Source organism: Colobus angolensis, unplaced genomic scaffold (genome assembly GCF_000951035.1).
Source record: "Colobus angolensis palliatus isolate OR3802 unplaced genomic scaffold, Cang.pa_1.0 Scaffold116, whole genome shotgun sequence".
In the NCBI taxonomy this organism is placed as follows: domain Eukaryota; kingdom Metazoa; phylum Chordata; class Mammalia; order Primates; family Cercopithecidae; genus Colobus; species Colobus angolensis.
This window is the reverse complement of record NW_012112697.1, coordinates 846,509-874,410: the sequence shown is the minus strand read 5'-3', so window position 1 is coordinate 874,410 and position 27,902 is coordinate 846,509. Positions and strand designations below refer to the sequence as shown.

The following is a 27,902-nucleotide window of genomic DNA, read 5'->3' as shown; positions in this document are numbered from 1 at the left end:
CATTTTTCTAAATATTTTTTTTGTGGCCCATTCTTTCTTTCCTTTCTGGTACTCGTCACCTGTACTTTAAACTTTTGATATAGGGTCCTGAAGCTTTGCTTAATAAAATCCTTTTTGTCTTTGTATTTTAGAATGAATACTTTCTATTGATCTGTCTTCATGTTTCCTGACTCTTTTCTCTCTCCTCCATTCTGCTATTAAGCCCATCCAGTAAGTTTTAACATTTTAGATATTATATTTTTCAGTTCTGAAATTTTCATTTGATTTTTTCTATGTTCTAGGAGATATCCTTTCTTTTCATTCATATTAGGTATATTTTCCTTTACTTTATAAAGCTTTCTTATAGTAGCTGCTCTATTCTCCTGGAGTAGTAATTCCAACATCTGGGGCATCTTAGGATGGACTGTCTTTTCCTTTGAGAGTAATGTATTTTCTTTTTTCTGTTGTTGCTTTTGTTGTTTTGTTGTATGTCAAGCAATTTTGGGTTGTATCCTGGGCAAGGTGAATATTATATTCTGAAGAACTGGGATTCAGTTATATTCTTCTGAAGAATGTTGAGGCTCTTGCAGGCAATTAACTTGATCAGACTCCAACGGTAAGCTTTCTGTTGCTTCCTCTGGGCAGTGATTCAAATCTTGGTTCAATTCTTTAAGCTTGTGTTGCCCTGCCTGTCCTGCTCATGCATGCTTTGGGGGTAAGCAAGAGATTTGTGTGAAGCCAATATACAAATCAGAGGCTTCCTATCCCCGGCTGTCTCCCTGCTAGGACTCCTCACTCCCCAGTGACCTGGGCTTCTTCCTCTGGTATCTCTGGTCTAATACACAGTGAATTTTAGGCCAGGCCTGGTGGTTCACACCTGTTAACACTAGCACTTTGGGAAGCCGAGGCAGGTGAGTCGCTTGAGCCCAGCAGTTTGAAGGCAGCCTGAGCAACATGGCAAAACTCCATCTACCAAAAATACAAGAATTAGCTGGGTGTGGTGGTGCATGCCTTTGGTACCAGCTACTTGGGAGGCTGAGGCAGGAGGATTGCTTGAACCTAGGAAGTGGAGACTGTCATGTGCTGAGATTGTGCCACTGCACCCCACCCTGGGCAACAGAGTGAGACCCTATGTCAAAACAAAAAAAGTGAATTTTGAGAAGAACTTTATTGACCTCTGGTGTGCTGCTTTGCAATTGTGGTTTGCCCTAAGACCAATGTGGAGGGGAGGGGAGACTCACCAAGGTTTTGAGTTCCTTGCATGTCTTCACTCTAGGAAGTTTGGACTGTAGGGGCTTAAACCACTGAACTCCAGGTGGAGCCAATTCCTTTTTTGTTCAGGGTGCACAAGCCTGGAGTTTTCAGATTTCTCTTTACTCCTTCTGCAACTTCCATCTTTTGCCTAATCGTCTATTTTAAGGTTCTGTCCTTAGGTATCTTGCAGTGCTGCTAGATTTTCCCAGGAATCTTATTCATTCCCATCATGTCCCTGGGCTGCGCTCCCACAATGCAGTTTTCAGTGTTTCCTGAGTTTCATCCCTGTATTTCAAGACATCTCTTTTATATTCACATAGAACCTTCAGTCTAGAGTCACTCTCTTGTCTGACTCACCTGCTTTGGTTACTGTACAGTATTTGTTCAGTGAACTAAGCTTAGAATTACAACAAGTGGAGAATATTTTTGTTTTCATCTCCTATTTCTTCACTGAGAGCACTGAACTAAAGATGACAATGCTGCTGCCAGTTATTGGTGAAGCTGCTGACAATACTTCACTTTGAGGACAATCCCACAAGGACTACTACTAGGCTTAGGAATATCACCTCCTTCCCTTTCTTCCTCCCCTATCAATTGGGTGTTCATAGTGATAATCGGTATAGATTGCTATGTGATCGCCATAGCTATATAGCTTTACTCACCATCCATTGCCGAGTATTCTCTGAGCAGCAACTCTATGCCCTTAGGCACAGTTCCAGATGCTGGGGAAAGAGTGGCAATGGGACAGGCATGGTCCCTGCTGTTTGAAGCTTGCATTCTGGTGGGTGTGTGTGGTGGTTTACACTGAGAGATAATTAAGCAAGGACATTTCTCAGTGATGCGCTACAAAAACAAAAACAAAAACAAACAAACACACACCAAAAACAAGAAAAACAAGCAAGGGAATGAGAATGCAATGCTGGGACAAGGAGTATAACCTTAAACAGGGTGGAGCAGTGTATTAGCCCACTTTCACACGGCTATGAAGAACTGCCTGAGACTGGGTAATTTATAAAGAAAAGAGATTTAATAGACTCACAGTTCTGCATGGCTGGGGAGGCCTCAGGAAACTTACAATCCTGATGGAAGGGGAAGCAGGCATGTCTTACCCGGCAACAGGGGAGAAACAGTGTGAAGGAGGAACTGTCAAACATGAAACCATCAGTTTCGTGAGAACTCACTATCACAAGAATAGCGTGGGAGAAACTGCCTCCGTGATCCAATTATCTCCCACCAGGTCCGCCCCTTGACACAGGGGGATTATGGGGATTACGGGTGCGGACACAGAGCCAAACCGTGTCAAGGAGGAAGGCCACTTTCAGGGCTGAGCGTTTGAGTGGATGTCAAAATGATGACAAGAAGCGTTTCTACAAAGGCACAGTGGCTCACTCATTCTAAGTGTGCTGTGAAGCCCCTTTAGTGAAGAAATCTACTTCTCAAACATAATTGCCAGAATAATGAAGGGTAACATGATTATTCACATTTAATCGACTTCATTTACATAGATAAAACCTAAAGGAAAAATCCAATCTGTATTCATGTGCATGCACTGATGTTTAAAAATCCACCGGAGGAAAAAGAAAATTTAGTCAGCAAAATCTTTTCTAGATAAATGCTAGATATCATTATTCCAAGAAAAGAATCCTCCACTTTTACTATATGTGTGTGTGTGTGTGTGTGTGTATACTCACTAAAAAATACATAAGAGCTCCCCCATGGCTTCAGAATATTTTATGAAGTTATAAAAATCAGTATTACAAGTACTATCTGTTACATGTGCAATCAAAACTGTTGAGGTTACCTGAATAAAAAATTCCTGATGTCTATTACAGAAAGCTTTTAATAGAACTTGCCTTGGCAATTTACTCTTAAATATTCTTTTTTTCCCCAGCTAAATATAATATTGCTACCTAATTTTGTGACTGCACAAAACCGTTTTAGGCACTACTTGAGGAATAAGTATTAAGAGTTCAAGTAAGGATGGGTGCAGTGGCCAACGGCTGTAATCCCAACACTTTGGGAGGCCGAGGTGGAAGGACTGCTTGGGGCCAGGAGTTCAAGATCAGCTTGGGTAACAGAGCAAGACCTCCATCTCTACAAATATAAAAATAAAAAATTGGATGTGGTGACACAAGCCTATAGTCCCAGCTAATTTGGGAGGCTGAGGTGGGAGGGTTGGTTGAACCCAAGAGTTCAAGGCTGCAGCCTGGGTGATAGAGCAAGACCGTCTCAAAAACAAGAGTTCAAGTAAATGCAAATGATGTTTTGGCAACCTTTTCTCAAAAGATTCTGCATTGGAATACAGACTATAATACTAAACTACTATGTGTATACTGTTTCTACAGTTATATACACTGCAGTGTCGTTTACAGGTATATAAGGTCAATGGTCCTTGTCTTATTCAAGTTTAAACTAGTGCTTGCCTTGTAACTCTGCAAGTGATCAATAGTCTCTTAATACTGAAAATCACAAAATAGGATAAAATGTTCTGTTGCTAGTCCCATAAAGCTTACTAGATTTTTTCCCCATTCTTCCCAGTCTTAGGAGAAACATGACTGAAGATGTGAGATAAAATTATTTATTGTAATAAGTAAATGATCATCTTCCCAGCCCCATTCCCAAAGTCACTTGAGCCTTTGCAATCCAATCTGAGATCACTTTAAAAAACCTTCCCCCTGTAACAAGCCCTTGTGTTTTTGTTTTTTCCTCCAATTAAAGTGATTAATCAGAAAGGGGAGCATTAGATGACATTCCTTGAGACAGCTGGTGGTTCCCTACACCCTGGGGTGGTGACTCCAGACATGGAGCAGCTAGAGCTGCGGACAGTTACTGCTGCAGACAGGGCTGTGTCCCGTCACTCATGATGGTTCAGCTCAGTTTCTAAATCCCCCAGTAAAAATCCTCCCCCTGGAACCATCTGCCCTTTGGACAAGCTTCTGCCCCCTGAACCTGGCGCAATCAGGGTATGGTTTAGGCTTTGCAGAGCTGGGAGGAAATCCCCGGGGCCTCCAGCTAACGCTGTCTAAGGTGCTGATTACCGTACTCAGTGTGTTGCCACCGGCTGAGCTGGTGCAACCTTTCGCTGCTGAGAAACGTTTTCAAAGACAGGACAGTGTTATGGAGCATGGACTCAAGCCTTGGGCCATCTACATCCTTTCCTTCTCCACCAAGGTGAGTTGGGAGACCTTGGCCATGTGACCCCCACCTTTCTGAGCCAAAGCACTTAAAACACATAACAAACATTCAAAACCACAGCACTTCGAATCAGGAAGTCCTTTTTATCATTTTTCACAGTATAAGGCACTTATTTTTTTTTAACATTATTCTCTTTTTTTAAAGGCAAAGGAACCGCAAGTGAACACACTAGTCATGACCCATCAGAATGATAGATGCTTATCTACAAAAACATTTCCTGACATCTTTCTGAACCTCTTGCCACTGGGAAATACCACTGTTTACTTACTTAAAAAGTGGTGAGTATTTAAAATGATTCTCTCCTCCTTTTTTAAAAATTAAATTTGTATAAATATAAGGCGTACAAGTGTAGTTTCATTACATGCATATATTGCGAAGTGGTGAAGTCCGGGCTTTCCCTGCAACCAACACCAGAAAAGTGTACACTCTACCCATTGGGTAATTTCTCATCCCTTACCCTCCTCCCACCCTTCTAAGTCTCCAATGTCTATTCCACACTCTATGTTCATGGGTACACTTTATTTAGCTCCTCTTTATGAGTGAGAACATGAGGTATTTGACTTTCCAATTCTAACTTATTTCACTTACAATAACCGCCTCCAGTTCCACCCAGGTTGCTGCAAAGCACATGGTTTCATTCTTTTTAATGACTGAATAGTATTCCATTGTGTATACATAGCACATGTTCTTTATCCAGTCATCTGTTGATGTGATTCCCTTTTCTTTGCATATTCTTGGGGTACTTTTAAATCAGTTCTTTTAAGTTTTTGGGGAAGGAGATTTGGTAGGTTTCATTTTCATTACTTTCAATTATCTCCATTATCCTTCTGCAAACCCATGGGCCACAATTCAGAGCATTTTGCATGTGTAAGACCACAATGAGAGCTCCTTTCCACTTCCCCCTGGAGAAACCCCCATCCTGGAATCGAAGCCCTCTGTTTATGATCCAAGTGTCACTACATCTCAAGTCTCAATGTGTGTGTGTGTGTGTGTGTGTGTGTTTTTGAGACAGAGTCTTGCTCTGTCGCCCAGGCTGGAGGGCAGTGGCATGATCTTGGCTCACCGCAACCTCTGCCTCCTGGGTTCCAGTGATCTCCTGCCTCAGCCTTCTGAGTAGGTGGGATTACAGGTGTGCACCAGCATGCCTGGCTAAATTTTGTATTTTCAGTAGAGATGGAGTTTCACCATGTTGGCCAGACTGGTCTCAAACTCCTGATCTCAGGTGATCCGCTCGTCTCAGCCTCCCAAAGTGCTGGGATTACAGGCGTTAAGCCACGGCGCCCAGCCCAATGTGTGGTTGTTATTAGCTATGCCCTTTACCGAACTCCTTTTCTTGACCTCTTACACCTACACCTGTTGTAAAGAAACAAATACAAAACAAGATTGCAGCAAAACACTAAAAGAAGAGCACTTTAGTTTTTAAAAATTTCAATTTTCTTGTGGCACATAACAATGAACTACGGTGTCACCAACCTATCGTATAATTAACTTCTCGTCTTTTGTTCCTTATGAATTTACATATTTAATTATCTTTCCATTTAACTTCCCATGGTTTTGCTACGTTGACTAAAACTTTGTAATGAGAAAGTCTTTTAATGGAATAGACTTTGCAGTTCATCTGTAACCAGCTTTGGAAGTCATTTTAGGATTACTGAGTGCCGTTCCATAATGCTGTGCATTTTTCCTGCCAGGATTTGGAGTACCTAGGTTACTTGTCCACCAGAACAATGGCTGTAGAAGAGAAAACCCAGCTGTGGTCAGGAGCTGCCGAGAAGATGCAGTGAAACAGGTTACATCAGAACAATGCTGATTGGAAATAACCTACGGGCTTTTGTCAAGGGATTTTGCATCAGTGTATTTAATTCAAGTCAGGGCCAATTCAGAGGATGTGGCTTAAGGCGCCGTTTTGGCCCCACCAGAATATTTGCTTTGTTTCTTTCGAGAGCTCTGCATACATTCCCACTTTTTCTGCCGAAGTGGACACAATAAAGAGTCCCATGAGTGGCGGGGCATTCTGATCCCCAGAGACCACCCATCTGCGGAGTGGCTACACAGCCAGAATGTGGATGTGAACAAACTCAAACTGTGCTGCCCAGTGGCTGGAGAAGTGGCATTTTAGAGCTTCGGTTTCAGTCTCTTGGAGGAGATTTTCATAAATGGCCAATTTATGTGCAAAGGTGACTTTTCTAGGCACCCAGGAAGGCAAATTTTGGCTCCGAGCTGTATCAACTGTATTCTGTTTCTATCATCAGCAATAACAGAAGTCTCAGAATTTAACGGTAAATGGTGGCTACTTGGCTCCTTGTCAAAATAAGTCTGCATGGCTCTTGCAACAAGGGAGACAGCTGTTCATTCTGCTGGGAAGGAAAGGAGACGAATTTTGTTTTGCCTAGCATTTTGGGAATCATGACCACAATTTAATACAACAGGTGTAGTTTGTTTAAGGAATTATCAAAGATCATACTTGGATATCAGATTGGAATTAAGGTCGACAGGCAGACTTTGATCGTACGCTAACCAGAAAACAATCCAATTCAAAAGTGGAGTTGAGAAACATAGCATTAGGAGAATTTATTCAAACATCCATGCAGAGATAGTCTAATATTTTAAAAACTGATTTCCAGGATCTCTCGCTCCATTTTAAAGGAATCGCAGTTCTATTTTGAGTATAATTCAGGATAGGGCCCCAGCTCTCTGATAAAGGACATAAATTCACAAACCTCCCTGGGCTATTTTTATATTTCAGCAAGGGGTTGTGTGCAGCTGCTGTTTCTGGCAAAATTAAAAAAAAATTAGTGCAAGTGAAAAGTGAACGGGAACAGGAAGGACCATCATTTTTTCTTGATCAAATCCATGAGATCGTCTTCTATCCCTTTCTCACTCAGCTCATCTAGACTGTAGTATCGGTGAACAATTTTCTCGGCAGTGACCACCACGACTCGGAGCCCATGGGGGTCTCTGCCAAGCTGGCATCCGATGGCAGATGACACCACCATGTCGAGGTTCTGGTAGGTGCCCCCGGCATTCCTGTGGTAGTGGCCTGAGAACACGACTTTGACACCTGCAGGGAAGGGAAAAAGACGTTAGGGGGCCGAGGACTTCCATCAGGTAACCTGGGGTCTCCAGCATTGTATTCTGTGAACAGTAATATATTAAATATATTATTATACCATCATGTAGAATTATCATATTAAATGTATAATATTCTGTATATAATCAACAAATAGAAAGTGTATGTGACGTACAGAATCTCTGAAAGGATACTTCATATTTGTAATATATTATTAACACTTTTGTCATCACTAGTACAAAGAAGTACTAGGGAAGAAAATGAGAGAAGATGAAGTGAATGACTTTGAGAAAAGACAGAGACTGAGGAAAGCATCCTGAGGCCTATAGAAATATCCAGATAACAGAAGTTATGTCTTTTAAAAATAACGTTTATGGCCAGGGACGGTGGCTCACGCCTGTAATTCCAGCACTTTGGGAGGCCAAGATGGGTGGATCACTTGAGGTCAGTAGTTCGAGACCAGCCTGGCCAACATGGTGAAACCCTGTCTCTACTAAAAATGTTTTTAAAAATGGCCGGGCGTGGTGGCTCACGCCTGTAATCACAGCACTTTGGGAGGCCAAGGTGGGTGGATCACAAGGTCAGGAGTTCAAGACCAGCCTGGCCAATATGGTGAAACCTCACACTAAAAAATACAAAAATTAGCTGGGCATGGTGGCAGGTGCCTGTAGTCCCAGCCACCTGGGAGGCTGAGACAGGAGAATCACTTGAACTCGGGAGGTAGAGGTTGCAGTGAGCCAAGATCATGCCACTGCACACTAGTCTAAGCAACAGAACGAGACTCTGTCTCAAAAATAAACACATAAACAAATAAATAAATAATACAAAAAAATTAGGAGGGCCTGGTGGCTGGCGTCTGTAATCCCAGCTACTCAGGAGGCTGAGGCAGGAGAATTGCTTGAACCCAGGAGGCAGAAGTTGCAGTGAGCCTAGATCACGCCACCGCACTCCAGCCTGGGCAACAAGAGCAAGACTCCATCTCAAAATAAATAAATAAGTAAAAATAATGTTTATGGCATTCTAATTAAGATAGCAGAGCATGTTTGGCATTTGACGAACCCCCTCTGCTCCAAACAGCCGTAATGGATGAAGCGTAAAACAGAAAACCCAAGGACACAGGTAGGCTCAAAAACAAAACAAACAGCTCTACAGGCCAGACACAAAACAGAGGCAAAGTCATGAATGCGAGTAAAATGTCACCAGGAGTTCAGATCTTAGAAGATCATAGAGACTGAAAGCATTTTCAGGAGAAAATGGGGAAAATAAAGCCTGACTCCCTGCTGGAAGAAGGGCGGTTGTGGGTGCCTCTGTTTATGGAAGGAGGCTGAAGAACGCTGCTGCTGCCTGGTGCTGGGGAAGTGGTAGGCTGGTAAATGTTTCACGTTATTATTATTTTTAAAGACCTGATTTGTCATGTTTGTCAATTTCCATGGTGTAAATACTTCCACTGTGGTCGTGGCTGATTTCAAGTTGCCAAGGTGATGTCATTGAACCAGACGTAGAAGAGATGCCCAGTAGTGCCCATTACATGTGTATCAGATCTGTTTCTACCACAGAGATACAAGCGTTGCCAACAGCCTCAAGAGCATGGATCACAGCAATATTTAGCAAAAGAATTACAAAGTGATCAGTTTTGAGTATTTATTACCTTTGCTTTTTCATATAATCTATTTAATGCTGAGTTTATATAATTATTAATAATGGCTACTTAACAACCAGCTCACAACATTCCTTAAAATGTAATGACTGGTCCTAATGAGTTGGTAGGAGCTGTCTCCAGCACACCACTGGGCTAAGGCTTATTGCAACCAGAGTCTAGGAAGAAAGGAGAGACACAGGCTCAAGTCTAGGAGCTGAAATGTTTTCCCCAATATTACCATGGGGCTCTAAACTAGTATTATCAGGCCTGGTCCTGAAAGGGGGTGGGGGTGGAGGTAATGAAAACCACTAGAGAGACAGAAGTTAGCCAAGAGAGAAAGAATGAGGGAAAAACAAAAAAATACCCCTTACTCAAATTGACCCTGCAATTAAAAATTCTGCTGCCCATGAAGAAATCACGTGGTAAATAGTCTACGAACCCTTCAATTGGGAACATAAATTCACTCCAGATGAAATTAATTATTTAAAATTGACAAATATTTCAAATCAATGTGTTTAAGACATCAAAGGTCCTTAATAAAGGACTAACACCCATAAAAAGATGTTACGAGACAACATAGGCTAATAGGAGGTAATGAACATTTAGAAATAGTGGACACAAAAGAAGCATCCACTAAAATTTAAAATAAAAACAACTCTCAATAAATGAGATAGGCCAGGCATGGTGGCTCATGCCTGTAATCCCTGTACTTTGAGAGGCTGAGGTGCAAGAATCGCTTGACGCCAGGAGTATGAGACCAGCCTGGGCAATGTAGGAAGACCCCATCTCTATGAAAAATAATAAAATAAATGAGATCAATTCTAGACATCAAAGAGGAAATTAGTGAACTGAGAGGTAAAACTGAGGAACCAGAAGACAATACAGAGACCTAGACACAAGCAACAGGTACATGCTCTTGATTTGAGTTCTTTGAATTTAAAAATTCAAAGGACAGATTAAGATCAGCAGAAGTTTAGAGGAGTTGATGGAGGAGAAAGGAGAAAATAATAGAGAGAAGAATGTGAAGAAATAACAGAAAATTTCCAGAAATAAGGAAGACACAGGTCCTCAGATAAAAGTACTACACAGGAAACATGAAAGTTAATTCATACTGATGTATGGTGCAATGAAACTGTGGTACAGCAAAGACAAAGAGAAAAACCATAGGAAGACAACTGCAGTAAAAACATTATAAAGAAATAATCATACAGATAGCAGGAATCTTAACAATAACAGAATCAAAGAGTAATGTATTCTAAATGCTGACAGCAAATAACTATGGACCTCAAATTTTATATCTAGCTAAAGTATCATTTAAGTTCGAGGGCAAAAAAAAAAAAAGTTTGGAATATAAAAACTGAAAGTTTACCATGTCTAAATCTCCACTGAAAGAATTGCTTCAGCAAAAGAAAGGATGAAACATTTAAAAATAATGATGAGCAAACACCAATATTTTGGTAAACTGAATTAACTATTGATTTATTTTTAAACCTATTTTTTAATGTTAAAAGCGAAACTAAAAGTAAAAAATGTCAAGATAGGGAATTCGGTGGAAAATTAAAACATATACAAGTTATTGCCATATTTGGAAGGGAGATAAAAATACTGAATAATCTGATACTTTGCAAGAAAAAATGTATAGTTATCTTATTTCTTTACAATGTCTGAGCATAGCAGTCAAACTAAACAGAAATAAACTGAACTTCATCAAAATTACCAACTTTTGTGATCCCAAAACATCATAAAAAATGAAAAGGCAACCCATAGAATGGGAGAAGATATTTCCAAATCATGTATCTAATCAGGGTCTAATATGCAGAAAACATAAGGAGCTTTTACAACTCAACCAAAAGACAACCCAATTAACAAGCAGGAATGGATTTAAACAGACATTTCATCAAAGGAGATATACAAATGGCCGATAATCATGTGAAAAGATGCTCAACATCATTTATCTTTAGGGAAATGCGAATAGAGACAATGAGATAACCACTTCATATCCACTCGGATGGCTGTGATGAAAGAGATGGAAAGCAACAAGTGTTCATAGGGATTTGGAGAAATTAGAACCTTCATACCGTGCTGGTGGGAATGTAAAATGGTATAGTTCTTTTGGAAAACATTTTGGCAATTCCTCAAATGTTAAACATATATTTACCATAATTGTGCTATTTCACTCCTAAGTATACATCTAAGAGAAAAGAAAACATTTGCCCATGCAAAAACTTGTAGGTGAGTGTTCATAGCAGCATTTTTCAAAAGAGCCTAAAATATGGAAGCAACCTAAATGTCCATCAGTTGATGATGGATAAACAAAATGTGGTCTACCCATACAATGGGATGTTATTCAACCATGAAAAGGCATAAAGCATTGATACATGCTGCAATGTAGATGCACCTTAAAAATATTAAGCTAAGTGAGATAAGTCACTTGCAAAAGGCCCCATCTTGTATGCTTCCATTTATATAAAATGTCCAGAATAGCAAAATCCATAGAGAAAGTAGATCAGTGGTTGCTAGGGGCTGAGGGAAGGATGGAACGGGAGAGTGACTGCTGACAGGTGCAGGGTTTCTCTGTGGAATGGTAAAAATGGTCTGCAACTAGATCATGGTGATGGTTGCACAACCTTGTGAATATATTAAAACGACTAAATATGATACTTCAAAAGAGCACATTTTATGGTATGTGAATTATAGCTCAATAAAAAATGCAAAAAAAATTACAGGAAGAGGAGGAAGCTAAAATGATCCATATGGTAATAATGGATTAGAGTTGGAGATATCAGTGGTAATTCATGTTTAGCTCAATATCACTGTGGTTTCACATAAAAATATTTATAGATGTGTATATACACAGGCCAGTACACAGACATTCGTTTCCTTGCTCTGTCAGCTGAGAGCCCCTAGAAGCATGTACTAGCAATGAGAGCACCTAGCACGCAGATCTGGCTTCCTAGATTCTCTAATAAAAGGAACTATGGCTCCTTGGAGAAACGGCTACTGTAGCACTGAGCAGGAAATATAGATGAGCCTGGAACATCTTGTGTTGCCAGAAAGGAAAGCGGTGATCAGAAACAAAAACCCTGCAACGATGGGGTATGGCAAAGGGACACAGGAATCAAGCGACAGGATTCTCAATGGCCGAAGCTTAACAATCTGAGTAGCGAAATAAACTAGTGTTGAATTATAACCCAAAGTATTAAAAAATCCCTGAGGCGGCCAGGCGCATTGACTCATGCCTGCAATCCCAGCACTTTGGGAGGCCAAGGCGAGAGGATCGCTTGAGGCCAGGAGTTCGACCAGCCTGGGCAACATAGTGACACCCCGTCTCTACAAAACATTACAAAATTAGCAGGTGTGGTGGCTCATGCCTGTGGTCCTAGCTACGCAGGAGGCTGAGGTGGGAGGATTGCTTGAGCCTGAAAGTTTGAAGCTACAGTGAGCTATGACTGCGCCATTGCATTCCAGTTTGGGTGACAGAGAGACCTTGTCTCTAAAAACAAACAAAAACTTCGCAAGACCATAATAATAAATTACTGAATAAATAAATAAATGGCAGGGGGGAAACATCTCCTACACACATAAGAGTAAATAAATGACACAGACACCCCACCCTCTAGGAAGTACAGCATCTTTCCTCACCCCTTAGGTGTGGGCTGAGCGTCGTGACTTCTGTTCAAAGAGTATAAAGAGAAGGTTAAAAAAAAAAAAGAATGTATTTACAGTGAAGAAACTGGACAAACACCAAAAGTGGAAAGTCACACGGTTAGTCTGTGCTCTTGATATGAATGTGATAAAAATGGCACTTCACCTCTGTGGTCTTCCTCCCCCAAATCCATCACCCCAGTCTAATCCAGAGAAAAACATCGGACACATTCCCAGGACAGACGCATCATATCAAATACCTGACCAGCATTCCTCAAAACTGTCATCAAAAACAAGGGAAAGTGTAAGAAACTGTCATAGCCAAGAGGAATGGAAGCACATACAATGACTAAATGTGAATGATCCATGTGTTTTTATTTTTTAAATTATATATATTTTTTGTGTATTTTTTTTGAGATAGAGTCTCACTGTGAAGCCCAGGCTGGTGTGCAGTGGCACGATCTTGGCTCGCTGCAATCTCCGCCTCCTGGGTTCAAGTGATTCTCCTGGTTCAGCCTCCTGAGTAGCTGGGATTACAGGCACCTGCCAGCACGACCGGCTAATTTTTGTATTTTTAGTAGAGATGGGGGTTTCACCATGTTGGCCAGGCTAGTCTCGAACTCTTGACCTCAAGTGATCTGCCTGCCTCAGCCTCCCGAAGTGCTGGGATTACAGGTGTGAGCCATCACGCCTGGCTGTATTTTTAAAAATACACTTTTAATTTTAGAACAATTTATATTTACAGAAAAATCACAAAGATAATATAGAGAATTCTCATATCCCCTTTACCGTTTTCCCCGTTCATTAACATACGACATCAGGATAATACATGTGTTACAATTAATGAACCAATATTGACACATTAACATTAATTAAAGCCCATGATTAGATTCCCTTAGTTTTTTCCTAATGTCCTTTTCCTGTTTCAGGATCTAAACGATTTTTACTAGGTCCATGCTGGGGAACGGGAAGGAAACAGAGATTGAGAATGGTGGTAAAGGGTGGTAAACAGGTGCAAAGGAAAGCAAACGAGGAGACAGGAGAGCAAGGGGAGAGAAAGAGAAAGGCAGGAATGGAATCTGCTGACAGCCTCTGCTTCTGGTGAGTGGGGTTCTGGGGGGCTGTAAAGAGAGCTCTTGGGACTACAGGTACCTGTGCTGGCGGGAACTGGAGATTCACCTGTGGGGAGGTGTGGCTCAGCTCAGGTGCATAAAGGATCAGCTCAGGTGCAAAAACGAAGGGTATTCAGCCTTCCCTACTTAAGACAGCCGCAGGTGGAAACAGCTACAGTCACGTGCAGCACATAGACATTTTGGTCAATGATGGATGCCATAGACGAAGGTGGTCCCGTAAGATTATAATGCTGTATTTTCACTGTACTTTCTCTATGTCTAGATATACAAATCCCTACCATTGTGTTACGGTTGCCTGCAGTATCCAATACAGTACCATGCTGCATGGTTTGCAGTCTAGGAGCCATAGGCTATAGCACACAGCCTAGGTGTGCAGTAGACTACACCATCTAACTTTGCATAAGGACACTGTGATGTTTGCAACACGACAAAATTGCCTAACGGTGTATGACTGTAATTCCATTTACTTCCTATTAGAATTTGAACAGAAAGAACTCATGTCAAAGGGCAATCTAGCAATACTATCGCACATTTTACTGTATGTTCCCTTGGCCCAACAAAACCATTTTGGTAGATGGTTATCCTTCAGAAATCCCCAGGAAAAAGCCCAAAGATGTATCTGTGTTGTACCTGTGGACATTAATATATGGTTCAACGTGCATCGCAGTACCGTTAGTAACGTTTGTTTATGGAAGATCTGTTAAATGACAGCATGTGCATTTTTTAAAAAGAGGTAATTTATATGTACTGGCACCAAAAGGTGCCAAATACCATTAATATGTATAGCACACTGCTGCAAAAACATCGTGTGATCCTGCATAAAATAACGTGTACCTTAGGTTTGTGTGCATATAGAGGTATGTGTGCCTATGTGTGCATATGTATACCTAAGAGGGCATGTGTGCACAGACATTAAACTGCTTATAGTGGTGGTTCCAGGTGAGGGGGGTGGGGTGGGATTAGTGAGAGCTGCATCATTCTCTCTTATTACAATAGTGTAATGCTTACGATGATCACAAATTAATCTGGTGATCCGGGTTGAAATCCCGGCACTTTCGGAGGCCGAGGCGGGCAGATCAGTTGAGGTCAGGAGTTCGAGAACAGCCTGGCCAGATGGCAAAACCCCATCTTTACTAAAAATACAAAAACTAGCTAGGCGTGCTGGCAGGCGCCTATAATCTTAGCTACTTGGGAGGCTGAGGCAGGAGACTCACTTGAACTTGGGAGGCACAGGTTGCAGTGAGCTGAGATTGTGCCACTGCACTCCAGCCTGGGTGACAGAGCGAGACTGTCTCGAAAGAAAAGAAAAAAGAAAAGAAAGAAAAAGAAAAATTAGGGAAACATGAACAGGGCAGGGTGGCATGACAAAATGCAGCCACTGCCACTCCAGAGCACAAATTGTGCGGTTCTCAGGTTGCAGCTGGAACCGCTGGGTTGGGCGCCCGATGGGTCCTCGCCATAAATAGAGAACTGAAAGGCTCCCATCGTACAGACTCAAGGGGTGGTGGAAATGACTGCTTCCTCTGTAGCTTTCCTGGGGTTTCAAAGCCAGTCTGTGGCTCAAATGGGACCGCATGACATCAGCCCTGCCTGGGGAAACACTGAATGGCTGGACAGTAAGCACTTAGCATTATTATATCTTTGCATGCTAAATTACGTTTATGAGACTTGGCTCTTCATGCCTAACTCATAGTTGCAAACTGTACTATTCTGAAAAGAATGTCTGGCAATTTTGAAAGAAGTTTGCCTTAGCCATAATTAGCTGTAAAAACTCATTTATGTTTAATTTTCACACCATATTGATTGGCATTAACAGAGAGGGGAGCATTTAATGGTGATTGTTCAAGTGCCCAGAGGACCTTTCCGAGCGTTTTCCCCAGACCGTGGACAGCTGCGCTTCTCTGTAATATACATGTCCTCTCCATCTGCTCCTCAGGGCTCACCAATTATTGTTAACGTCCTAAGTCACAGAAAATGTGACCAAACGAGGATTCTTAGAGTAGCAAAGATGCTGCAAGAGGACTAGCAATAAAGATGAGGCCAGGTGCGGTGGCTCCCACTTATAATCTCAGTACTTTGGGAGGCCAAGGTAAGAGGATCACTTGGGGCCAGGAGTTTGAGACCAGCCTCGGCAACAAAGTAAGACCCTGTTTCTACAAAAAAGTTTATCCAATCAGCCTGGCATGGGGGTGCATGCCTGTAATTCCAGCTACTCGGGAGGCTGAGAAGGGAGGATTGCTTGAGTTCAAGAGTTGGAGGTTGCAGTGCGCTTTGGTTGTACCACTGTACTCCAGCTTGGGCAAGAGAGCAAGACCCTGTCTCAAAATAATAATAATAATAATAATAATAATAATAATAATAATAATAATAATGAGAGAAACTACTAGTGAGCAAAGAAGTTGTGTTCAAAACCTTCTCCTTCTGGTAAAAGAGATTTCTCCCCAACTCCAATGAGGAACTTGGCTTTCTGGGGTCCTGCAAGACAAAAAATCAAGTAACGACCATGTGATGAGTTTACAAAGAGACGGCCAGGCAGGGGACGAAAGTCTGTCTCAGAAGTCGGAAGATGTGACTAACTCTGTCCTCCTGGGTTCTGATGCTGAGTTCAAGGCTCTGGCATGTTCCTGGCTGGCTCAAGGAGTCTGAAACGAGGGATGAGATGTTGAGTTGGAAAATGGGGGAGACACTTCTTGGGTTGGAGCCAGATTCAGAAGAAGCCTGGTGAATTTCCAGACGTGGGGGTGTCTGAGTCTACTTCTCAGCTCCAGGGAGGCCCGGAAGTTCTGAACCTGGAATATTTCTCCTAGTTCCACCTCCAGTAAGGGCAACCACTCCAGGTGGAGTGAAAGGAGGAGGGGCCTGGAAGGGGGTGGCACAGCAGCGGGGCGCTCTGTATCCTTCATCCTGTTTTACTGAATCCTCCCAATGCACCTCTGTCCTAGGGACTCACATCATCTCTATTTTACAGATGAGAAAACTGAGGCCCAGAGAAGTTAAGAGACAAACACAAAGCCACACAGTTAGACAACAGGGCATCGAGGATCAGAACTCGACGTACTCAGACATCAGAGTCCATTCTGCTTTGGGACCTTGGACCCATTACTGACCTCCATAAGTTTGCATTTCCTTATTTGTACAATGAATAATAATGACAGCCCATCTCATGGGTGGCAGAGGTCTGGGGGGGAGCATGGGTGTTGGTACCAAGCTCATCATCGCCCCACCCAGGAGGATTTCTCCAGGGCAGGGCCAGCTGCTCACTGCTGGAGGGAGGCACACAGCACGGCAGTCCAGCTCTGCAACACGCAGCCTCTCTCCGAGTTATAACCCTGTCCCTTTCATGCCGACGGGCCACAAGGACTTGTAAGAAGTTTCACCCATCTCAGCTTTCTATTAGCTTTTGATAGGGAAGCATTGATTCACAAGTCGATGGAGGTAAGGAATGTATTAATAAATCTTGGTTTCCCTGACAGGGTATTGATTTTAGTGGTGTTTTCACGAGTTGGGCAGAATTTCCACTCAGCCTGTGCATCAGTCATCTGTGGCTGACATGCCTCTATGGTTGCTTAATTGAGTATTACATACAGATTGTTTTTGAATTATGAACTGCTGTAAGGAGATGACAGGCATCTTTTTAAATTACTGCCAGAAGAATTTTCAGCAAAGGCAGACACTGCATCAACAGAAGATGACTTCTGTGGCGTTAGCTTCGTATTTTTTTTTTTTTCTCCACAGTATCAAGTAATGAAGACACTACAAAAGCTATTTTTAAGTTATCTTGATTCAAGTTCATTTCAAATCAATCAGAGGATTGGGACACAGTCTCTGTAAAATGTAATATTCTAATATTGGAAACTTGCTTCAAATCAATCAGGAAATTGAGATGCAACCCAGTACAATTCCAATACTAAACACTGGATTTCTTTAATGCCTTGGTGTTGGGGCTTAGACCTGGAAAGTGTAAACACCCTCTAATTGGACAGTTTTTACTTTTATCCTGCATGAGACTGTATTTGTGAAAACGTGATCCAGCTTTACGCTGCCAGTTATAACAGTGAAAACTGCACTGCAAACCGTCACTCACACTGACTTTATTCCGCCTCAGTGGTGGGGAAAGATGTGACACAAATAAAAAAGAGGGAGAGAAATGGAAAATTAAAAAAGGAAAGGTTTGGTGTAAATGTATAGAAAGTAGGTATAAATAATCCCTCCTGCCGGTAAAGAATCTCCTTAGCAGGCTCTGAGATAAGAGATTCTGGCCAGGGGTGGCCGGGGGCAAAGGGGAAGAGACGGATGTTTCTTAAGTGAGTTTGGGAGGTGCAGGTTGGGGACACGAAGTCGTGGTTAAGCCCCACCTGACTCATTCAGGAAAAGGTTCTACACTTTGTGCTGTCAATTGGGGAATTCTAGATTCCAGCATATTTACTCACTCTCATCAGAATTTCCCTGGTATGTATCTTCTCCAGGGACCCAATGCCTGTGGCCCAGGACTGCCAGGGGACACGGTGGAAGGGGATCCGGGTAAGGTGGGAGGTTGTTTCTTCAGTTAGTTTGAGGCAATAAACATTTGTTGAGCTCCCTCTTGGTGCCAGGTATTACGGACTGTGGTAGGACCAACCATTCCCAGCAATCAAGAACTCGAGGTCTACAGCCAGGCAGAGAAAGAGCTACTCATAACAAAATGCAGAAATTGACATTGTTCAGCAGCGTTTTATTCACTGGACATCTACGAGCTGCACTTTGCACCTGCATCATCTCACTCAAGCCGAATGAGCACCCTGACGAGGAAGATACCATCCCCTTTTGCAGATGAGGGAATGAGGCACAGAGAGGTTAAGTGACTTGCCTGGATTCACATAGCTAAGATGTATACTTGGACAAGGCCAATTCAGAAGCACAAGCTCTGTCCACCATCTCAGAGGTGCAAAGTGCCAAAGATCACGGTGCCATAGGCCCTGTAAGAAGGCTTCCTGGAGGGGGTGGCTCTGACCTAAACACATCCTTAATTTCTCCTAGTTCTCTGCTCATGTCTGATCTGAGGCCTGAGGGGGGATCATATTATGATGGTAGTAACAATAATGATGATAATAATATTTACGGAGTGTTCATTATCTGTCTAGACATTGTTCTATGCACTTTACTTGTTTTTAGCTCATTTAATTCCCACAATTTCTCCATGAAGGAGGCATGGTTATTATCTGTGATTTTTTTATCTGATTTAGAGATGTTCAGTAGTTTGCCTAACTCAGCCTGTAAGTGGCACGGTGGGATCTGAACCCAGGAGTCTGTCCCCAGAGTCAGCACTAAAACACCTGCCAAGTGGAAGTAAAGACACATCAGGTGAGGGGAATATCACGAGTGAGTGAAGAGAGTCAAGTGTGTCCTGGAAGCAGCAGGCACCAAATGTAAAGGCTCCTGAAGGCTGGCACCTGCTGGGTGTCCGAATTTCCTCTTCAGCATTTTTAATCCTCCTGACATCCAACATCAAGAAACTCCTGCACATTTCCCAGAGGACACGACTGAAGGTCAGCTGGTGGGTGGTGCCAGAATTCCAGTTCAGATTCTGGCTTGGCTGGAGGACAGGCGAGGGCGGGGAAAGGCGGGCCAGAGGGCTGCATGGGGCTATACACTGGCTGAAATGGAATGACTTACAAAAAGTGCCAAGGTTGGCTGGGCGCAGTGGCTGATGCCTGTAATCCCAGCACTTTGGGAGGCTGAGGCGGGCGGATCACTTGAGGTCAGGAGTTTGAGACCAGCCTGACCAACATGGCAAAATCCCATCTCTACTAAAAATATAGAAATGTGGATGTGGATGTGGTGGTGTGTGCCTGTAATCTCAGCTACTTGGAAGGCTGAGGCACGAGAATCACTTGAACCCGGGAGGCGGAGGCTGCAGTGAGCTGAGCTCGTGCCACTGCACTCCAGTTTGGTGACAGAGCAAGACTCTCAAAAAGAGAAAAAAGAAAGTGCCACAGTCGTGTATGTGTCTCCCTTCTCATGGTAAGCATCAAAGCATCACATCACTTCCAGCTTCAGCCGTTCACTGATTCAAACCCTATCATCCCCAAATCCCGTGAACTAGCATGGGATCTTAAAGACATTTTCATGGAACTTCTTTTGAGGATCACTGCTAACTTAATTGACCCACGTCAGCAAATATTTTCCAGAAAGGTCTGGATAATAAATATTTTAGGCTTTGTGGGCCACGCGGTCTCTGTCACGACTACTCAACTCTGCTTTCCTTTGTAGCGCGAAAGCAGCCATAGAAAGTACATAAGCTTGTGGGCACGGCTGTGATCCAATAAAACATTATTTACAAAAACAGGAGGAAGGCCACCCTCACTAATAAAGCATACCATTAAAAAGAATACATTTGGGTAAGTTCATCCAAGAGTTCTTGATTCTTCAAAAATCTGAAAGTTTCTGTGCTTCTCAAAAATAAAAATCGAAAAACAGTAACAAAGGGAACAGTAATTTGTAGTTTCATTTATAAAACCACGAATGCCATTTCAAACAAGGGAGGCAAGTGACTTGTGTTAGTGAACACAAAAAAGGTCAACTATTCTATAAGTAAGAGCATCTGTCCTGATGGTCAGAAAGAAACTTCTATATCTACTTTAAAAGTGTCTACATCCTTCCGTCTAAAAAAGTTACTCAGATCTAATTCAACTGTTTTGGCCATTATAGATACCCTGCATTTCCACAGAAATTTTACAATCAGCATGCTGATTTCTACAAATAATAAAACTGCTGTAATTTTGATTGGGATTTTGTTGAATCTATCGATCAACCCAAAGGAAAATGCCATATTAACACTGGCCCTGTAATCCATGAATATGGTCTATCTTTCCATTTACTTAGGTCTTTTAAAATTACTTTCAGCAATGTTTTGTAGAGGCAGAGGTCTTGGATATCCTTTGTTATTCCTAGGTATTTCATGTTTTATGGTGCTATTGTAAATTGAATTATTTTTGCAATTTCACTTAACAATTGCTTGCTGATACTATATAAAAATGCAATTATTTTTGTCTATTAACCTTATATCCTCAGACCATGCTAAATTCATTTATTCATTCTAGTAATTATTTGGTAGACTCCTGGGATTTTCTAAGTTAAAAAAAAAAAATCACATCATCTGCAAATAGGTCATTTTACTTCTTATCTTTATGTCTCTTACTTCTTTCTCTTGCTTTTTGCAATAGTTAGGATCTCCAATATAATGTTAAAAAGTAATGGTGAAAATAGTCACTTTTTTCTTGTTGGCTATAAATTTAGTTTTCATATTCCTATTTTTAAGACTTTTGATATGACTGCCAAATTATTCTTCAGAAAAACATAATCAATTTAAATATCCAACAAGGATTTGAGAGTTTGATCAATGAGAACTCATTCTTTGGTGATCTCACACAAGCCTTGCAAAGATTAAAAGCGAAACTCCTCAAGAGGACCTAAAATAAGTATCTGTTTATCCAGAACTTCCGAGTAACTGCTATCCTCTCCGTTCCTTTTTCATGCTGGATAATCCCTTTCATCTTCCTCAGAACAAAGCATGTTCACAGGACTTACTATGGTTGAATGTGTGTGTCAAGAGTAGGTAGGCATTCCTTTTACTATTCCTTTTCTTGCGTCTTTTCTGTAAGCTTGAAAATACTTCCAAATAAAATGTGAAAACAAAAACAAAAACAATGCATACTTGCTAAAATTAAACCCAAATGTTGTAAAACTACAGAATATTAAACAAAAGAAAGTGGGAGGAGGGAAATTTCTTGAAATCCATGTTCCTATTTTAGGATCTTAGGATTTTCCAGATAATTTAAATGTGTATACTACTATACATATGTTAGATACAGATCTAAAGAAACATGTATACATATATAAAATCTCACAAAAATGGAATAGGCTACATATAGATTTGCAACTTGCTTTTATATATTCGACAATGGATCTTTTACTTATTCCATTCAGGATATGCTGCCGTATTTCAGAGCTACTCACTAACGTCCTGAAAACTGTATTTCTGGTGTTGGGACTCAGAAATGGTACCCCAAAACATGGCACTCTGACATGCTGAACTAAAGCAGCAGCCTCAAGGTCTCTCTGACCTTCCCTCCTCAAGAGCAGTAACAGAATTTCCTTATCTGAAACTCTTTGGAATTTCCTTATCTGACTAAGGAGATTTCTTTCTAAAAGAAATGCAATTATCTTAAGAATCCCTCCCTAGGAATCTCATCAAATAACCGAGAAAGATTAGCCAATGGAGAAGAGAAGAGACTAAAAGTCATCACCATGCCCAGACAGGCTTTTCTCCCATTCTTCTGAGGGTAGCTCCAAGAGATTACGTGGGAGACTTTATCTACATAATAAGACAACCTTTGTTCACAATGCAGTTCTGTGTCTTACCTTCCCATAACTTGCTGGTCCCATTCAGTTTCTTAAAAGAATCATTTACAAGATAATGTCTGCTTCCTAGGCCCATTCAATTCCCCTAAAAATCATTTATGACTGCTCAAAATTGCCTACATTTCTCCCATCTCCCTCTCCCCTATGAAGAGGGTATATAAGCTTCAACTATTTGCCCCTTGAGTCTCATATTTTGTATGGCTCTCAAGTTCAGCACATTAATACATCTGTATGCATGTTTTTCCTTATCACCTGTTCATTGTCAGTTCATTTCCACAGTGAACCTTCAGAAGGTGGAACAAAAAGCTTTCCCTCTGCCCCCACACTGCTATGTAAAATCTAGGTTGTTGGATGATCATTCTATATCTTAATAATACAAATACTGTAAACTGGGAGGTCAGGAGAGTTCAGAGCCTTTCAGCCCTCTAAGGACTACTCACATGCATGGGGACACACATAGTTACTACAGCTTCTCAGAGAGCATCCGGGATTCAGTGGGCAGAAACAGATCCAGGAAAGAAGGAGTCTTATCTGCAGAGCCCCTCTGACCTGGGTCTTGGCGGAGAAGCCCGTCTACTCCCGCTTGCTGTATCATCAGCATGAGAAGAGAGACACTCTCGGGTTACGGAGTGCCCAAGCCAAGCAGCCCTGCCCCTGTGAGACCTGGGGTGGGTTGTGGGGGCAATATCTCCTTCTGGAGCTGAACCTCTCAAAGATTTCACTGTGATGGGTCCAGGTGCTCCTGGGCTGAACCCTGCTGGAAACCTGGGTTCAAGCCTCATCTCCTCTTATGGGTGTGACATTAACACCTATACACTTGCTCATTTCAGGCATTTGCTCACATGTCTGGTCTATGTGATATAAAGCATCTGGCTTGTCTTAGGTTTCTTAGCCTCCTCTTGAGATTCCCTTCCTCTTTCTCTCTTTTTAATGTTTTGCTTGGGTAGGAAGCAATGGCCCAGTTGTTAAAATGACCTTTACCTAAAGCCAGCTCATACTGTAAAACCTGAAGAGATTTCTTTAAGGATTCCTCCCCCACCCGTTTCCTCCCCTAAGGAAGAGCCATGCGTTATGATTTCAATGTGTCCCCCAAAGTTTAAGTGTTATGAACTTAATCCCCAGTGTAACAGCATTGGGAGGTGGACCTTTAAGAGATGATTAGGTCACGGGGGCTCTGTCCTCATGAATGCATTAATGCTGTCATCAGAGAAGTGGCTTCCTAATTTAAAAAAAAGGATGAATTTGGCCAGGCCCCCTTCCTCCTCACTCTTGTCAGGGATGCCCCAACAAGAAGGCCCTCACCAGACGCAGCCGCCCCTTGACCTTGGACTTCCCCACCTCCAGAACTGAAAGAAATCAATCTCTGTTCTTTATAAATTACCCAGGCTCAGGTATTCTGTTATAGTAGCACAAAACGAACTAAGACACCATGTAAATTATACTTTTCCTACCTCACCTGATTAATGATCCACAAAAATTATATTCTTCCCTTTTCAAAGTTCCTCTTAATTAAAACTAAGAATGTGGGAGATGGGGATGGCACAGAAGTAACCTAGAAAACACCTAGAGCTGTGCATTTTCAGCTTCATCAGGACAGAAGTAGTTCTGCTGCAAAAGGTTTGAGAGTGGATGGAAGAGGTTCAGTGGTCACAGGCATCACACCAACACCTGGAGGCAGCTGAGAGGGGCCCACATTCCTGTGCATAACATGACGTTTCCCACTTCCACACACCACATCTGCATCCCACTTAGAATTAAAAAGGGCACGTGGATGTGCTCTCACGCTCCAGGGCAAAGAGCAGTATTGGGAAATAATTACTCTCCAGGGCCTGGAGGTGTCTGGCTGCCCTCTTGAGTCCACAGCCTTGAGAGTGTGATCACAGCATAGCATCACTTCCCTACCCCGGACTCAAGGATCAGTTATGCTCCTCAACCCCGAGACTCACTGCCGTTTACTACTCTTTTGAGACAGCGTCTTGCTCTGTCGCCTATGTTGGAGTGCAGTAGTGATCTAGGCTCACTGCAACTTGTGTCTCCTGGGTTCAAGCAATTCTCCCTGCCTCAGCCTCCTGAGTAGCTGAGATTACACGTTCCCACCACCACGCCCAGCTAATTTTTGTATCTTTAGTAGAGGTGGGATTTTGCGATGTTGGACAGGCTGGTCTCAAACTCCTGAACTCAGGTGATCTGCCCACTTTGGCCTCCCAAAAGTGCTAGGATTACAGGCATGAGCCACTGTGCCCAGCCCCTTTGTTACTTTTCTACAAGGGGGGTTATGCTCAACTTTTAATTTTTTCCCCTTCCTGATGACTTACAGATTCAAAACCTGTAGAATATGCAAGAGGAGGACTGCATTTTGTTAATACTAATATTTGGCTGTCAGAAAAGCAGTGGCAGCCTGGGGTGGGAGCTAGGGGTTGGGAGCTTCAGGCTTGAACCTCAGTTCTACTGTTGCTGAGCTGTGTAGGTGTGGCATGTGCAGCAACATATGTGAACCTGAGTTTCCTCATTTGGAAGGCAAGATTAGTATCAACCACTCCCAGGGCCACCGGGAAGATAAGCGAGAATCAGAGACACACCCTGGATGGCACAGCAGGAAGCTGCGTGTCTTGTACTCAGGCAGCACTCAATAATTATACTTTCCTCTCATCCTTCTCTAAGTATCTGATCAGAAGATCTTTTTCTTTTCATTTGCACAAATTACATCTTTCTCACTGTTCATAATTTCCTCTTTATTTTTAAAAGAAGATGGCAGCTTGCGTGTGAAATGGAGCGTGGGGCACACATTAAGGTTTCAATCCAGAATGGACAATTTTCTAGATTTCCATACCCTACCTTAAACACAGCTGTCAGGACAAGAGGCTCATTAAAAAGATTGTTTTGACTGACAGAATGTTCATGTATCAAATTGGAAATCCATCCAAAAATACTGGAGGGAGGTAGACAGAGGTGGCGGCCAGCCATGGAAGGAAAATGTATTGCAGAATTTGTTCAAGATGAAATTTGCTAGGGAGAAAGTGCTCTGCCTCTGACTTGAGCCAGGGAAAGCCAAGAAGCGGGTACTGCAGCCATCAGAACATGAGGACCTTGGTAAGTCAGATTCCGTTTGAATAACTGGGACAAGAAAAATTCTGATCAGGCAATGATCCCTTAGAGAACACACATTAACTAAATTTGTGCACTTTTCCTTACCCCTGGGCTTCGAGGCACTTCCTCCTCCAGTTAACAGCTTATTCTTCCTGCATACATCCCTGGCTTCCACAAGCCCTTTCAATGGTGGCCTTCCCTGGGCTCTGTCCACTCCCCTTCTCTCGTCCCTTTCCCTCTCACTGATGACCACCGCTTTTGCTATAACCTCAACCACCTCCACCTGCCAAAAATTCAGAATCATTTCCCAGCCGACAATTGGTTCCTAGGCTTCGTGGACCTCTCCTCTGGACATCCTTGCAAGCTCTGCAAACTCAACCTACTTACTTCTTTTGCCCTAATGCCCACCCCTCCTTGTGTGGGTTGAACTGGAACACCATGAAGTCATCCAACCCAGGCATGCGGGAGTCACCCCGACACTCCCTTCCTCCGCCTGGTCCATGCATCCTGTTGATCTGTCTGCCTGAACATGCTTACCCCCATCTCCGCTCCATCCTCAGTGTGATCTTCCTGGTTGTCTGATCTCCTGTATGACATTCAGCTGTCAGTGGCTATGGTGGCTTAAAAAAGTAAAGGCTGTATTTGTGCTTAACTATGATTTATCTACCCCATAAAAAGAGGAGGTAAGCAGTCCAGGGAGGGCGCAGCCTCTCCAGGATTTCATTAAGGATCCAGCCTCCTTCCATCTTTCTGTTTTGCCTTCCTCAGTTTGTAGCTTCTATCCTCACGATAGCAAGATGGCTGCAGGGCTTCCAGGCACTGGGTCCAAGTCCCAAGGTGGAAGAAGAGGTAAGGGCCAACAAAAAGCCTTTCTGGAAGCCCCACTTGCTAAACCCCTGAACTAGGTCATGCAGCCACACACAGCTGCATGGGGGTCTGGAGAAGGAGTGTTTCAGCCTGCCATGCTAGTGCCCTGAACAAAACCTCCTCCGTCAGGAAGGAAAGCAGAGAAAAAGCATCTGGGTAAACTGAGCAGAGCCATCTTTCTTTTTTTTTTTTTTTTTTTTTGAGACGGAGTCTCGCTCTGTCGCCCAGGCTGGAGTGCTGTGGCCGGATCTCAGCTCACTGCAAGCTCCGCCTCCTGGGTTCACGCCATTCTCCTGCCTCAGCCTCCCGGGTGGCTGGGACTACAGGCGCCGCCACCTCGCCCGGCTAGTGTTTTTTTGTAGTTTTTAGTAGAGACGGGGTTTCACCGTGTTAGCCAGGATGCTCTCGATCTCCTGACCTCGTGATCCGCCCGTCTCGGCCTCCCAAAGTGCTGGGATTACAGGCTTGAGCCACCGCGCCCGGCCGCAGAACCATCTTTCTAAAATGCAAAACCTGGACACAGTGGCTCATGCCTGTAATCCCAGCACTTTGGGAGGCTGAGGTTGGAGGATCACCTAAGCCCAGGAGTTTGGGACCAGCTTGGGCAACAAAATGAGACCCCCTCTCTACAATTTCTTTTTTTAAAGCAAAACCCACTTGTGCCACTTCATCAGGTAAAATTTGAGGGTTCCCCATCACCTTAAGGTCCTGATCAAACACAATGTCTCCGCTTGAGCCTACTCCAGTCACCGAGCAACTCCAGTGCCAGTGCCGGTGCAGGATGAGCTGTTTTGTGGCTCCGGTCTCGCTCATGTTGTGCCCTCTTTCTGCCCAGGTCTGCCTGATGAACTCTTATTTATTCTTCAAGACCCTGTTCATTCCTTTCCTCCAATGGAAAAACATCCCTGGTGAAGCTGGACAGGGCTCCTTCTTCTTCATCCTGTTCCTTGCACATTCTTTTACTTTTGCCCTGATTTCTGGCTCCCACCTTGGTTTCCCCTACTGGTCTATGAGCTCCTTAAGGGCAGAGGCCACGTGTGTTTAACTGAATACTCATCCCCAGGATGAATAGCAGAGAGTGGCCGCTCTATGACTGCTGGATAAACGAATGAACGGAGAGATGGATGGATGGATGGACAGTGAATGAATAAATGAAACTTGTGGCAGCTCAGAAGCTATACTTTAGTAGGTATCTGGAGAAGAAACCCAAATCTCCCCTTTGTCAATATTATCAAAGGGAAGGGAGAGTTCCCATATTTTCTGATTTTACAAAAGAACTGCCATGTTCCTTACAAAAGGAGACCTTACTCACAAGAGGGTGGAAATCGGAGACAGCGGAACAATCACCGACTCTGGATCCTGTCTGTTACTTAAATGCCAAAACGCAAGCGACTGCACCTCACTGTATACTGTTTCCTCAGTTTTAAAAAGGGGACAATAATGGATCCCTTAGCTGGGCACGATGGCTCACGCCTGCAATCCCAGCACTTTGGGAGGCGGAGGAGGGCAGATACCTGAGGTCAGGAGTTTGAGACCAGCCTGGTCAACATGGTGAAACCCCATTTCTACTAAAAATACAAAAATTAGCCAGGTGTGGTGGTGGGCACCTGTAATCCCAGCTACTCGGGAGGCT

The 27,902-nt window shown here is 42.9% G+C and overlaps 1 protein-coding gene across 2 annotated transcripts in view; it reads right to left on the bottom strand.

Annotated features, from left to right (window-relative positions):
* Positions 1-4,494: 4,494 nt before the first annotated feature.
* Positions 4,495-27,902, bottom strand: part of CPPED1 (calcineurin-like phosphoesterase domain containing 1) — a 145,140-nt gene continuing 121,732 nt past the window's right edge. For both annotated transcript variants that reach the window (XM_011961504.1, XM_011961511.1), the window contains one exon: positions 4,495-7,489. In XM_011961504.1, the coding sequence (XP_011816894.1) occupies positions 7,260-7,489 (230 nt within the window). In that variant the 3' untranslated portion in view covers positions 4,495-7,259. The remainder of the gene's footprint in view (positions 7,490-27,902) is intronic.